The 15090-nt window shown below is 42.0% G+C and overlaps 1 protein-coding gene across 3 annotated transcripts in view; it reads left to right on the top strand.

Moving 5' to 3' along the window:
• Positions 1-15090, top strand: part of Nhlrc2 (NHL repeat containing 2) — a 53908-nt gene that overhangs the window by 610 nt on the left and 38208 nt on the right. Inside the window, exons 1-2 of one of the 3 annotated variants that reach the window (XM_029472364.1) lie at positions 4-279; positions 2887-3039. In XM_029472364.1, the coding sequence (XP_029328224.1) occupies positions 213-279; positions 2887-3039 (220 nt within the window). In that variant the 5' untranslated portion in view covers positions 4-212. Of the gene's footprint in view, positions 1-3; positions 280-2886; positions 3040-15090 lie in introns of those variants that run through there. The other 2 variants (XM_021151653.2, XM_021151654.2) reach the window with 2 other exon arrangements.

Here is a 15090-nt window from a genome sequence, read left to right on the forward strand (position 1 = left end):
GGTGGGGGCCGCTCCCGGGTCCTCCCCTTCCTCAGGGTGGCTCCCTCCCGCCAGCAGTTTGCAGATCGGTTCCCTGCGGTCCTCCCACAGCCCCCGAGGTGCTCCAGGGGAGCAGCGACACACGGATGGGGGTCCGCTGGGCGGGGACCAGTGTTTGCATCACTGTCTGGAATCCTGCGTGACCTGACGTCAGTAGCCACAAGACTCCATGGATGTTTATTGATCACTTTTTAATGTGCCACAGACGGTTTGAAGCACTTGAGAGCTCCTACTTATCTGGTACAACCCACCGAGACCCTCTTACTAGTCTTGTTTTACAGTTAAGGAAACTGAGGCACAGGGAAGGCTAGGAAACCTGCCCGTCTAATAACCCACTAGAGTTGGACTACATTCTACAGGCATAGCATCTGATGGTTTTCTAGTCCGACCGTGTTTCCACGTTCAAAGTGGTGAACCTATTGATCTTTAAAATCTGGAATCAATTTTAGCTTAGTACTTAGGTTTGAATCCTAGCAGTGGGAAGTGTTGGAACTTAGGGAAAGGGATACTCCTGGTAGTACAGTTTAAACAAAACGCTCCTTTACCTTCTTTGGTTGGGAGTGGCATTGTTTAGCCTGCCGTGTTGGCATGTGTCCTGGCGTGTGACACTGAAACCACATGCATAGTTAATTTGTTACCTGTGGTAGGGTTCAGGTATCTTCCGGAAGGATCTATCCGTTCCTCCTTCATCCCACAACAGTCTTGGGTATTTCGGACCCTTTTGCACTCACCTTGAGAGGGGCTTACCCTCCTCCTCGTTATACTGGATTTGAAATACCGTGGGATTGCAAAAGAATTGGCTGCATGGAGGTCGGTCCCATCAGAGAAACTTAAAAATGACAAACACGTGTATGCAGTGTATACATATCTTCTGAAAACTTTGTAAATACACTATTATAAGCCAGCAGGCCATCAGTTAGAATTTTGAGAAATGTTTCATTTGTATTTATAGTAAGTTTACTATATTACTATGGTATTGGACCACTGTGACTGAAATCATACTCATAAGAGAATAATCAGGCTTTGTCTTTGACATAGCCTGATGTTCTGCCGCAACCAGTTATCAACAGAAAGTTAAAAACAAACAAAGCAGGTTTTGAGATAAAACTTGATTGTTCAATCTTGATTGTAGTTTACTGATCTACATAGAAGATTCTCATTCTTTAGAAGGGGTCGCCTGCAGTCTGATGGGTGACCCAGGCCAACCTGAAACTGAATCCCTGTCCCTTCCTCTGTCCGCTTTTTGATTGTGAGCACATTACTTGATTTCTCCAGGTCTTGATTTTTTTTTTTCCACTTGTAAAGAAAGTGGAACCGATATTTACTTTTTAGGGTAAGGAAGTGGAGGTAATTCAGGCAAATTCTTAGAAAACAAGAAGACTCATTAAGTATTGGCCATGTATTATATTCATTGTAATTATTGCTGCTTAAAATACATTATTATCAATAAATCTGGTAAATACCTGGGACAGTAACTTAAATAACTTAACAAAAAAACTTAAATAACCGTCTCTGTGCCCTCAGTAAGTCACCCATAACAATTTATAGAGATAGAGTCTTAAATATCTTGCAAGTGGGATGTGAGATACATGTCATCTAGTAGGTTAATTAGTAGCTCTGTGTCATCAATTAGATATGAAGCTAATACTTATCAAAAGGGATAATTAAGTGTTCACTGAACCGTAAAACCTTTAGCATATTTGTTTGAGATCATCTTTTCTAGAATGTTGTTATAATTGAATAAGTATAGCTTTTGTTGTTGGCAATCCTTGCTACATTAGTCTTTATGTCTGGTTCCAGGGACCTGTAGTTAATCACCTTCTCAAAATATGAAATGGAAAGTTCCAGAAATAAGCTTCATAGGTGTTAAATTGTACATTGTTCTAATAGCATGATGCAGTCCTGTGCCTTCCTCCTGTGTCCTCTCCAAGATGTCCATCCTCCTTCTATTCATGACACCAGTCAGCCCTTGTCTGTATCTCAGCGGTGTGAGTGCTGCCCGCCGCTAGTCAGTAGTTATCCTGGAACCACGCCGCTTAAGTCATCTGTATCTCACTTAATAAATGGCTCCAGAACTCAAGAGTGATGATGTCGACTGTTGGATATGCCACGGAGAAACCATAAAGTTTCTCCTTTAAGTGAAAAGGCGACATTTCTTGACTGTATAAAGAACAACCATGTGCTGTGGTTCTAAGGTCGGTTGTAAGAGTGAGTTTTAACCCTTCAAATTTGTAAACAAGGAACCTTTAACTGCAGAGTTTTGCTCCTGCACCTCGAACTGCAAGTAGCTTAAGGAGGGCACTATGTAAAGATGCAGAAGTCTACATCTGATATCTGTTTCTGACAATTATGGGTGCACTTGGAATTTTAAAGATTATTCTTATTTCCTCTTGTTTTTTACTTGAATGTGTTGATTTTATTCACCTCCCCAAGACTGTTCACCATTTCTGGAAGGATTTAGTACTGTGCTTGTTGGTTTTGGTAGATTTGTAGGTTGCCTCCCCAGAGCAGATGCCCATTCTCAGCTGCTTCCATCCTCCTGTTCGTCCCTCTCCAGACTTTTACTCTCCACATAGTTGCCTAGTTGATCTTTTTATGAAATCCTACATACGTACGTTGTTAGAATCATGAAGATGTTCTCTTATTTATTAATAGAAAAGAGACTAGGGTAGACTAATAAATGCAACTGCTACAATCTTTAAGCAGTGCTATCATCTCTTAAAGTGTTTGACTGTTTATACTGGTCTTAGGAACACAGAATCACATTTTAATGGACAGTTTAGTTAATTAACTCTTTTTCTTTGTTGTTTCCTTTAATTGTTTTAATTTGTTTTCTGTAAATTCCAGGCTTAGAATGGCTGAACACAGAGGAGCCTCTGTCCATTTACAAGGACCTGTGTGGAAAAGTGGTTGTCCTTGATTTCTTCACCTACTGCTGCATAAACTGCATTCATGTGCTGCCTGATCTCCACGCCCTGGAGCACAGATTCTCTGATAAAGGTACCTGCTTGGTGATTGGTTTCTTACCACTGTACATAAGCACGGGAAAAACATCCTTTACTCAAAGGAGAATGACCATTGGGCAAGACTGTGGTGCTTCTAAGTGTGGTCTGATCTGTGAGTGAGCACTGACTCCTGTCCCCCCAGGTAGTCAGGTTGGCCTCCCTGCCTGGCCTCTCAGATGCCACTAACCTGCCATGCTTGATTTCCATATACTTTTTCATGAGGGGTTAAACTTAGTGATAATGGTTTGCCTGAGAACCAGAATTTAGGATTCAGGTTTTGTCTGAGGGTCAGAGCCTAATTTACTTTTGTCATGATGAGATGTTTAGAAAAGTCTTTTTCTATCCCAGGCTTAACTAAATTTGTTCTATGTAAAAGTGAAACATCTGGCCACGGTTTTATGCTCTTCTCAGTGTGATGATGCAAAGGTTTACATTTCTTAGCAGGAAATGTCATTAGGCTTCTGACGTGAACCACAGTGGAATGCAGAGTACAGCGCGTGCTTTTCCTTTGACCTTGTATCACTGCAAGATGATTCATTACAGTTAATGTTTGCGAAAGCGCTCTAGGAAATCCTCTTACAGCATTAGAGCCTCTGGAGATAGGGGAGATTATACTTAGTGCTTGCTGTCCAGGTAGGAGAATAATCAGGTTTTTATTTATTGTTGATTTCTTTCTAAAAATAACAGGAAAGTAAATAGATTGATAAAATGGTTTCATTTAAGTTTGAACTAATCAATACTCCTGGCATCTATGTGAGAGCAATATGGCTACTGATCTTGTGCCTAGATGCTGGGGTAGACCCTGAGTAAACACAGATGGAGGGTACCTAGGAATGTGCCTGAACAAGACTGCTCATAAGATCTAAAGGTACAGGAGGTTTGCATGCTTTTTAGCTATAATACATTCTATTTTAAAAATATTAACCAAAAGAGTTACAAGTGACTAAATCACCAAAACTGACGTGTATAAATTTAAGAACTGTGTTTTATTCTGCCCTAAGTAGCATGTGCCTGTTTCTCACTCCAGCCAGCATATTCATTGGCCATGCATTATGAATATGTTTTAGGAAATATACAGCCAGTCTGAGTAAGATGCGTTAAGGTGGCAGAAATCATTATTTTGTAAAATTAATGTATGTAAAAAATTTAAGTCTTATAGAACCGTCTCCCCAGAGAGTAGTAACTCACTTTGCCTGTGACACTTTAAAAAGATTTTGCAGTGAGACAGAATCCATGTAAACCCAGAACTAAGCAGCAGCACACGTGACATTGAAAATGGGCAGCAGGACCTACCCTGCTGAGAGAGTGTCAGTGAGCAGTCAAAAGCCAGGGGGAGTAGCACTCTTGCTCCACAAATAGGTTTATTGTGATGAGCATGAAAAGAGACAAAAGAGAGAGATGGCTCGCAGTTAAGAGCACTGACTGCTCTTCCAGTGGTTCTGAGTTCAATTCCCAGCAACCACATGGTAGCTCACAACCATCTCTAATGGGTCCTAATGCCCTCTTCTGGTGTGCAGGTGTACATGCAGACAGAGGGCTCACATACATAAAATATATTAGTAATCTTTAAAAACATACAAGTAAGCCAGGCATGGTGGCACACGCCTTTAATCCCAGCACTCGGGAGGCAGAGGCAGGCGGATTTCTGAGTTGGAGGCCAGCCTGGTCTACAAAGTGAGTTCCAGGATAGCCAGGGCTACACAGAGAAACCCTGTCTCAAAAAACAAGAACAAAAAACAAAAACAAAAAACCCATATAAGTAATAAATAAAATGAGACAGACTAATAAGTTAGTGCATGCTTGAAGTGCTCTTTGGGGCATTCCTAAGAATTCAGACTTTTCTTCCATTGAGGATGTGACAAAGTTGAAGGTTGTGTTTTGTTTTGGTTTTGGTTTGGTTTGGTTTGGTGTTTGGGTTTTTTGTGAGTTTTTTGATAGGAGACATAATAAAATTGTATTTTAGAACTACATTAAGAATCCTAATGTTGACTCCCCAAATGACTATGTAATTAGCTTAGTTGGTTGACACTATACCTAGAGAAAGTCAGTAGCCTCATGTATATATAAACAAGTCTTTGAAAAGTGTAACACTTTCTAAGAAGAAAGGGTCCAGGAAGGTGGAAGAGTAGGAAGCAACGGAAATGCTCTTGCAGAGATGGTTGTCTAGACAGACTCTGTCTAGGGTGGAACTTTCATTCTTTTGAAGGCAGAGTTGCTGAATATTTTTAGCAAAAGTCACAAGATAATTAAAACTAAACCAAAAAGACAAGGAAGAATAGGCTATTCAAAGAAAACATAAACAACAGAAACTATCTCATTAAAAGATAATATGACAGGTTTGAGACTCTCGAAAACAAATATTAAAGATGCTTATAGAACAACAAGAAGGGGTAGAAAAGATAAAACAGTACACAAGGAAAAGGAAAGAACAGTAAAGAGATAGGAGAACCTCTGACTTCACACAAAACAAACGCTGGAACTGAAGACTACACCATCTGAAGTGGTTGTTTGGAGACAGACTGAAGCAGCCAGAGAAAAGGCTCTGAGCTTAGAGCTAAGGCAGCAGAAACTGCTGAATATTTTATAAAATGTTTGAAAGGATCACAAACATTTGGACAGGATATGGACACACAGAGTACCATCAAATAGAACAGATGCTTTATAGCAGGGACTTTTAACGAAGTAATGGCCAAAACCTGTCCCAATTTAATGAAAGACATGATTATAAATATCCAAGAAGTTCCCTGAACTCTTAAGTAGAATTATTCAAAGAGAACCACACCAAGACAGGCACAAGGACAGAGAACTCAGCAATAGGAGAGAAGCAGCTCTTTCCGTTCAGAGAGTGTGAGGAGCTGGCAGTCTCCTCAGATGGTTGTGAGGAGGTCAGAGGCTGAAGGCAATGGGCCAGTGTATACTGATTCCTAAAGGAAGACTTTGTGCAAAATTTTGCAGCTGCACAAAATTCCTCAATTGGGAAAGAAAGGAAAACATAGAAGCTGGGAAGCTCCTAAGAGTTCTGCAGGTGGACATGAGCACATGCCGCATTCTATCTTAAAGCCTGAGAAGAAACGGGTGTGCGTGAACACTTGGTAGTTAGTTAGTTATAAAAGCTACAGTATTGAAACATGATGTTGTAGCTTGATTTCTGCAAGACTTAGTAGACAAATGCATAGTAAAGGTTAGTCTAAAGGTATTGACAGATTTGAGGGAAGAAATTGACAATTCCATGATAGTAGTTGAAGAATTCAATACCCATTCTCCATAATGAATGCAATGCCAGGCAGAAGGTAAGTAAGGACATAAAGGACTTAAAAGATACAATAAGCCAGCTAGATCGCCAACCTACACAGAACACCCTAACACCGTCAGCACACACATTTCTTAACCCAGCTAGATCTACAGCCTACATAGAACATCTCAACACGGTCAGCACACACATTTCTTTCAAGTCCATGTGGATCATTTTCTAGGACAGACCATATATCAGGTCATAGTTTTTTCAGTAGGTTTTAAAAGAATATTCCAAGTATATATTAAAGTTAGAAATCAATAGAAAGAAAGCTGAGGAGATGAATGGTTTATAGAAATTAAACACATGTCTAAATACCTAATAGACCAAAATGGAGGTTACAAGACAATTAGAAAATATTTAGAAACAAACAAATATTATAGGAAAACGTATAAACACATTAAAAAAAAAATACAAGCCAGGCACTGGTGGTGCACGCCTTTAGTCCCAGCACTTGGGAGGCAGAGGCAGGNGGATTTCTGAGTTCGAGGCCAGCCTGGTCTACAGAGTGAGTTCCAGGACAGCCAGGGCTACACAGAGAAACCCTGTCTCGAAACAAAACAAAACAAAACAAAACAAAACAAAACAAAACAAAACAAAAATACACCAACCAAATTTACAGCATAAAGAACTAGAAAAAGAACTAACTTCCATGAATTTAGCAGAAGGCACCAAACAATGAAGGTTTGAGTAGGAAAAAACAGAATAGACAACAGGAAAATAATTGAAGCTAAGAAATGATTTCTTGGCAGTATCACTATATCTGACAATGTTAGCTAGATGATTACAGTCAGAAGTGCAGGTGAAGCTAGCACTACTCGTTCCATTGAAATAAGGATTAGAAGAGCACATGGAATTGTGTGCCAGTGATGAAACGGAGCTGTCTGAAAGCACAGAGCCTCCGAAGAGCAAACCATGAAGAGACAGCGAGACCTCGGCAGACCTTTATCAACTGTGTTAGTCACAGCAACAGCCAGACCTACTGCAGGGCGAGCGGAGAGGGAAGTTGACATGCGCTCTCTGGCTCCTGCTCACCCTCAAGAGGGAAGTATGATATTATACTAAGTGCAATAACCAACCTCTCTCTCACACACACACACACCGAGATTCTACTGAAGTGAATTATCTAGAATAGTCAAAAATCATAGAGATAGGGAGGAAAATGGCGTGGAAAGAGACTAGTAAAGACTTACTGTACAACAGACTAAGTTTCAGGCATTCTATTTGAGGTAGGCTCTCATTCTTAGCCCGGCTGGTTTAGAGCCTACTTTTAGCCCAGGATGGCCTTGGCTTTGTGTCTGTGATTTTCAGGTTTGCAAGATGCGGAGGTCAGAGATGGATGGTGGTTGGAGGTGGATGTCCACCAGTGTGATTGGACTTAGTTGTGGAGGTCAGAGATGGATGGTGGTTGGAGGTGGATGTCCAACAGTGTGATTGTGCTTAGTTCTCTGTTACATTAAAGGATTGTTACGGCAGTAAAGTTTATAGACAGCAACCTCTCTGAGCACAAAACTGGCGGCGTGTGGTGGTGCGTGCTGGAATGTCGGCACGTGGGTAGCTGAGGTAGGAAGGAGCGCAACAACTTGGAGGCCTGCCTGAACCGTAGAGTGAAACGCCATTTCTAAATGGGGGCGGTGGGACGCTTTATCCTGCTTTTACATTTCAAGTTATCATTTTAAAGACAAATATTTGCTCTTTGGGAGAAGTTCAGTTTGTTTATTAGCATCAAATCCTACCGACTAGTGAGGTCCATTTGTTAGGTGTAGACAGTTTTATGAACCAGCTGTAAACTTGAAACTGGCCATAGGAGAAGTATTTATACTATGAAAGTCAACAAATGCTACAAATCAGGAAAATTAAAAAAAAAATGCTGTTTTTGATCATTCCATCAAATCAAATCACTAGTTTGCAAGCATGCCATGGGATATCTTATTCTTAGACTGTTAGACTGTAGAACAATTCTTAACTGGTGGGTCATGAACCCTTTGCGGTCACATATCAGATATTTATATTACAATTCATGACAGTAGTAGAATTACAGTTATGAAGTAGCAATGAAATAACTTTAGGGTTTTGAGGGTTACCACAGCATGAGGCACTGCATAAGAGTCACAGTATTAGGAAGGTTAAAAACCACTGCTGTAGATGAATAATTTGTGTTTCTGCATTTGTCTATTTTGAATACTGTTTGTGGAATAAATTTTTAAGCCTTGGAAAATACTTTGGGAAGTGGTCTCAGCCTTGTAATTTCAAAGAAATATTGCTGCAATAATAAGCTACCATATGAAGATCTGGGTAACACAAAAGTTTCTTTATTGTCAGAAGGTAATTCAGTTCATGTTGAAAAGAGATCTCGGAATCATCAGATGGAAGTCGAGTCGGCTGTTAGCAGGTTAAACTTGCTTGCTTACAGATGCCTTTCCTGTCTGAGACATTTGTGAACATAGCGGAGCAATGCTGTTCTGTCCTGACGGTCAGCAGCACAGTCTAAGTCCTAGTTCACAGGATGCTCAGCAAAGTGAAGGATTTCTCATGAATTCAAAACCAGAGTAAGTAAGTAAATATATAACAGCTTTGAAACTCAGGCCTGCAATAGTGCCCCATATCATTTTTGTAATAGCATATGAAAAAACTATTTTAAACAAACAGTAAACCCTGCTCAGTTGTAATGAGTCACTCTAACGCTTAAATATCGTAAAAGAGATAACTCTGCTCTGAGGTCATTAGTCCATAGTGATTCAACATGTTTATGTTAAATTGGTAACTGTCCAAGCGATTTCTGCTTGCTACTTGAGAGTTTCTAAGATTTTAACCTCTCTATGCTGTTACCTCAGAAGTATATTGTTATAATACTCACTTAGGACAGTGGCTGTTAGCACAGGAAAAGTATTCTTGATTTATACCAAAGCGTTTTCTTAGGAAAAGCTTTGCATGTGTTAGTGTCATTTCTAGGTATGTTGAATGCATAACTGCATCAGATTTTTGTTCTGTTTTTCAAGGCAGTGTTTCTCTGTGCAGCCCTGGCTGTTTTGAGACTTGCTCTGTAGACCAGGCTGGCCTTGAACTTAGAGACTCCCTTGCATCTGCCTCTAAAGTGTTGTGATGCACCACTGCCTGGCTTGCATCAGATTTCTCTTTTAAAGGCTGAATATTTTGTTACTGTCGGATGAGCATTCGTGTATGTTATGCAGTATGTGAGGCCTTACCTGTTTTACACTTTAGCCATCTGCAGGACTGCACCTCTAACTTTATAATAACGTAAACCTTGAAGTGAGTTAAGTTTAATTCATTTTGAGTCAGTTTCCAGACCACCCTCGATGACAGTGTAGAGGACCAACCAGGTGAAGACTTGGCCTTGGATTCAGAAGATAGTTGCCGCCGAGGCTCCAGGTGATTACAGAGCAGAGCACAGCAGGATCAAGACAGGAGCTAGCTGTTCAGGAGCGGGTGTGGGGAGACCAGATGCAGGGTGCCAGTCCTCTCTTGGTGGAGATACCAAGCGCACACCTCCAGCATGGACAGAGACACATTTGGCACACAGCCACCTAGGGAACCTCCCACCACTTGTTAAGTTCATCTCACATGTTTTTAGCAGAGGTGCTTATGGGGCAGCTTCTTTTCTGTGGCATATTCAGAACATCAGACTCCCAAGGAAATGCTTGTTCAGCATGAATCACATGACTTACACACAGTGTAGCCGTGGTGAGCCACTCCACCTGTGCTGTCTGCAGTTGTGGGAACCTTTCCACATCCAGATGCCGGGCGAGAGCCCTTATACAGAGAGCCTTACACAGCCCTTCAGACGGTAGGGTATGCTAGTTAACTCTTATCTTATTTTACATTTTCTTTTCTTATCCTACAACCCATCTAGTTATTAGTCTGTGTTCTTAAATAGGTGAGCTCCTGTGAAAATATTGGTCATTTTATGGCATGTTTTCAGGGGTTTAGTCTGATCAAGAGCCTAACAATTTTTTTTTCTTTCTGTTTTGCTTCTGGTCTCTGCTTCAACTTAATCTTTAGTGGTTTTGATTTCAGTATTTCTACTACTTTAAGTACAAGTACCTACTGTCCAGTGTCTTCTGCCCATGGGACCCTTCTTCCCTTTGTTTCAGCCTGCCTAGCTTTGCCCCAGGTCATCTGTGGTATTTTTACATGGTGGTGGCAGGGCGTGCCTGGGTGTATGTGTGTGGAGGCCAGAGGTTGACCTCAGGAATCTTCCTCAGCCTCTCTCCTCATTTGTTGGGGCAGGGCTCTTGGTCTTGGTGAAGCTGGTGCTCACAGATTGGCTGGACTGTCTGGCCAGAGTCTCTGGGGTCAGCCTGCCTCCATCTCTCCTGCTGTGGCTGTGGAGCTGTTGTGTCAGCCTGCCTCCATCTCTCTCTCCTACGCTGTGGCTGTGGACCTGCCTCCATTGTGTCCTACCTTTTACATGGGTGCTAGATCTGAACTCAGATCTTCTGCTTGAACAGCAACACTGCCAGTTTAGCCTTTTCTCATAATACCTTTCTCATGCTTTTTAATACTGTAATGTATACTATATGTAATGTGATTCTATAATGTCCCTGGACCTGTGATGGTTTTGCTCCTTTTTATAAAGTTATGCTTGCCACTTAGGGCACAGGTTTTACTTTTTAAAATGTATTCAAAAAGCCTTCAAATAGTTTTAGTCCTTGATTTGATTAGATTATTGTGTGGACTACTGCTAAACACTTTCTGTTGCAATGAATTCAATTGATTTTGTATGTGTTTATCTTTCTGTCTTATACTGTTCTATTGCTGTGAAGAGACACACTATGACCAAAGTAACTTCTATATTTTAAAAAAAAAAAAAAGGTCATTGAATGGGGGTCTTGTTTACAGTTTTCGAGGCTTTATCCATGATCACCATGGCAGTAAGCTGACAGGTGTGGTGCTAAAGCAGTAGCTGAGGGATCTACATCGTAATCCATATGCTTCAGGCAGAAACAGAGACACTGAGCCTGGTGTGACACACCTTCTCCAGCAAGTCCCCACCTCCTAATCCTTCTAGTCCTTCCCAAACAGCCCCATTCTCTGGTGACTAAAAATCCAAATATTTGAGCCTGTGGGGGCCATTCTCCTAGAAACCAGCACACTTTCCTTCCAGGCTTTTGGAATGATTTGTTAGAAGTTACATGTTTGCTAAGGCTTTGGAAGTTGTCCCTCTCCTTTCCTCCTTCCATCACTGCCTTCCCACTCCTCTTTGCTTTCCTCTCCTGTTCCTTCTTGGTCTTCATGTTCTGATCCTTATGTTGGAGTTGCAGAGGGAAGAACCTTCTCATTGTAATTGTTATGACCTAGCTAATAGAACAAGCAAACTAGTTCACGAAAAATAGCTGTATATTCTAAGACTCAGCGCTAAAAATTGGGAAGCGGTATTTGATACTTGTGTATATATGAATCAGTATTTGGACTGTGTGATCTATATAGTCATCTCCATTCTGCTGCTTATATACTAGTGCCCTTGACCTGTAAGGCGTATGTCCAAAGCCTGTGGATGCTGCTCGCTCTCTGTAATAACCTGTGAGGCCCCCTTTTTATTAGTAAGTGTGTATCAGATTATGGCCTTAAGTAACATTTGCAATTTGAGACATAATAGCAAGACTAGCACAGGTTTCTTTTTCTGTCTTAATGGATGATGAATAAATATGCATTCTTACCTTAGATTTTATTTTCATTCCTTAAGTCAGAATCTCTCACCTTTTCACTGAAAAAAAGAAAAAGAAAAAAATGTATGGCTTCTTTATTGAGAAACATAAATTGCTAGCATTACTGTTCCTGAGCTTTAGGGCCATAATTAACTAGTGTTGGTTACTTGAACACAACTAATACAACGACTAGGTGGCTAATGTGGGTAGTGTATTCAACATGATCACCTTGAAAGGGGGCTGATAGACACCAGGTGGGCTGCAGTGGGCTGATATCACACTGCGCTACTCAGGAGGGTGTGTGGTCTAAAACATGAATAATTGACTTCTGTGATTTCTTATTCCATAACTTTAGACTATGGTTGATTTTAGATGCTTAGAACCAAGGAAAGATGGGAAAAGAGGGATACTGTAAGGATATCCTAAGGAACCGAAGGAAGCTCAGATTGCTACAGCACTTTGAGAGCCACCAACGATATGGAGATGTGTGGGGCACTGATTGTGGGGAAGTAAGGGGGTGGGAGACCTGCGTCGTGCCAGAGCTTTGGGGCTCTGGGTGGGTGGATGTGGGGTACTGCCGTGCACTCTCTATGCCGCCAGAGTGGGCGTCTGGCTGTGGGAAGCCGGTTACCCCAGTCCTCAGGGTTAGAGAGGGAACAGTCCAAGGTCTCTGGGCTGGCCCAGAGACGACAGGTTCTCAGTCTTGGACATCCCAGATGCTACTGTGTGTCGCAGAAGAGCTGAGAACAAAGTGAGGGCCCCAGGGGCAGCTCGGTCAACCCGAGACCGAAGGGAAAAGGGGGCAAGGGGATAAAAGGGCACTGGGCGGTTCCCCTCGGGTGAGAGTCTTTGGTCCAGTCTGGTGGCTGGAAACACTAGGAGGCCTTCCTGTGGGAGATTAGACATGGCTCTTTAGGGGAAGGCCTAGTTCATTGTTCTAACACGAGGGTCTTGATGAGCAGAAATGTTCCATGGTTTGAGAAAGAAAAAGAGAGAAAAAGAGAAAGAAAAGGAGAGGCTGGCCATGACCACATGGAGAGAGAGGAGAAGGGAGGGGGAGGAGAGCAAGAAATTCGAGTAAGAGATAAGAGCTTAAGAGAGAAGAGGGGCCAAGCAGCCCCTTTTATAGTGGGCTGGGCTACCTTGCTGTTGCCAGGTAACTGTGGAGGAGCATACCAGGCTATTGCCAGGTTAACTGTGGGGGTGGAGTCTAGCCAGAATACCAGGAGCTTGGGACATTGTCTACATGACTGATAGTCACCAGTTTGTGGAGTTGAGGACTCATGGTGTCAGGCGTTTGTGATACCATGTGAAGGTGGCTCCCTGTCCCATCCCTTGTAGAGTTTCCTACTGGGTCTCCAGAGTAAGCCTCCCTCGACCAGAACACAGGCTGCCTTTTGAGGTCCCACAGGGATGCTTCTGGAATGAGACTTGGTCTTCATATTAAGAACAGTGAAGGATTTTTTGCAAGATAGTGATATAGTCATATTTGTGTGTTTTTAAGAGTTCAGTCTGACTTTTAGGGAGATAACTCATTATGGATAAGACAGGTGTGGCAATCTGCAAATACCAGGGTCAGCAGGGTAATGATGTGCATGTGGCAAGATGGAAATCAGCTCAGCAAGACTTGGCTGGTGTTGGTTCAGATTCTAGAGTCTGATACTGGACACTTTATTTTAGGCATATTCAAATACAGAACGGTTTTAAATAAATGCTTCCTTGTAACAACTGACTTAATCCCATGTGAACAATAAAGCTTAAGGCATGACTACATTAAAACTGTTTTGTAAAGTACATGTGACCTCTTCCATAAAGATGAGTTCTACAGCTTAAGGGCCTAGGGGAGAACCTGCTGTATCCCAGGCATTCAGATAACAAGAAGGCTACCAAGTTATAAAGTACACGTGCAATAGAATATGTTCTGTTGACTGAGGAACAATGTTCACGATAAAGGTCTAGGGAGGAAAAATCTGGGGAGTTCATTTGTGGCCTGGCCCTATAGGTAGCACAGATCACCAGGCTACTAACTGCATCTCCTCCCAGCCTTCTGTGTAGAAGCAAGTAGACATTTCCCCCTGAGGAGACAATCCAGCCTGTCTAACATCCCTGCTTTCCCTGGTGCTTACCTGTGAGCACAAGGCTCTCATGCTCTCTACAGATGGGTACAGGCTGAACAAGTTGTAAGGGTTAAGATCAATAGGGCTTGGTCATGAGTTAAACATGGATGATGAAGGCTGCCCAAGGGTTATTACAGAGACGCTCTATCTTGAGTTCTTGCTTATATAGTTGGATGTATAATAATGCAGTTCTATAACAAAGCACGAGAGAAAGTGCAGATTTGGAGGGGAAGCTCATGAGGTTAGTTTGAAGTATCTTTGATACTTGCCTTTCAGTGTCCATATAACTTCAGTTGCATGTAGAATAAAGGGGTAAATTCTGACCATGATTTTGAAGGCGGACCATTTCTGGGTATTTATTTTTACTGTCTCAAACTTCCGTCGTCTTTGTAAGTGCTGGTTTCTTTCCCTGAATCTCCTTCACCGCTCTCTCTGCCTCATTTTACCTTCTCATCATTGAGGTGACACTCCCTTCATCATTTCTTTGGGAAAATATTGGGATATATTGATTAGGTGGAAGGTAAGTAGGAAATAGCCACCATCTACTTTGATTAATATTATTCCATCTATGTAACATGCAGAAACAAGTGGGCTTAACTTGTGGGTTCCTCCTTGAATTCGGTGACTTTTGAGTCATTACTGTTATTTATTCCAGTGTTTGCACTGTCCCAGATCTACCCAGTGCCTTGCCCACCAGCCGCCTCCTGTGCTCTTGCTGTTTTTGGAGTACTTCCTTCTCACACCAGAATATTTCTAGTTCCTCCTGCGCTTTCACAGCCCATCCCCAAAGTTACCGTTTCTCCAAGGAGCTCATGGTTCCTAAGCTGTCTTTGGTTTTAGTTCAGTCTCAAAGACTTAAACAACTGTGGAGGCCAGTCTTCCCACCTCCTCCCACAGAGGTTACTGTGTTCATCTGAGGGAGGGGCAGGGGATTCATTGTTGCTGTGTGTATTTCATTTTAGCACCCTTGC

Source organism: Mus caroli, chromosome 19 (assembly GCF_900094665.2).
Source record: "Mus caroli chromosome 19, CAROLI_EIJ_v1.1, whole genome shotgun sequence".
Lineage (NCBI taxonomy): Eukaryota > Metazoa > Chordata > Mammalia > Rodentia > Muridae > Mus > Mus caroli.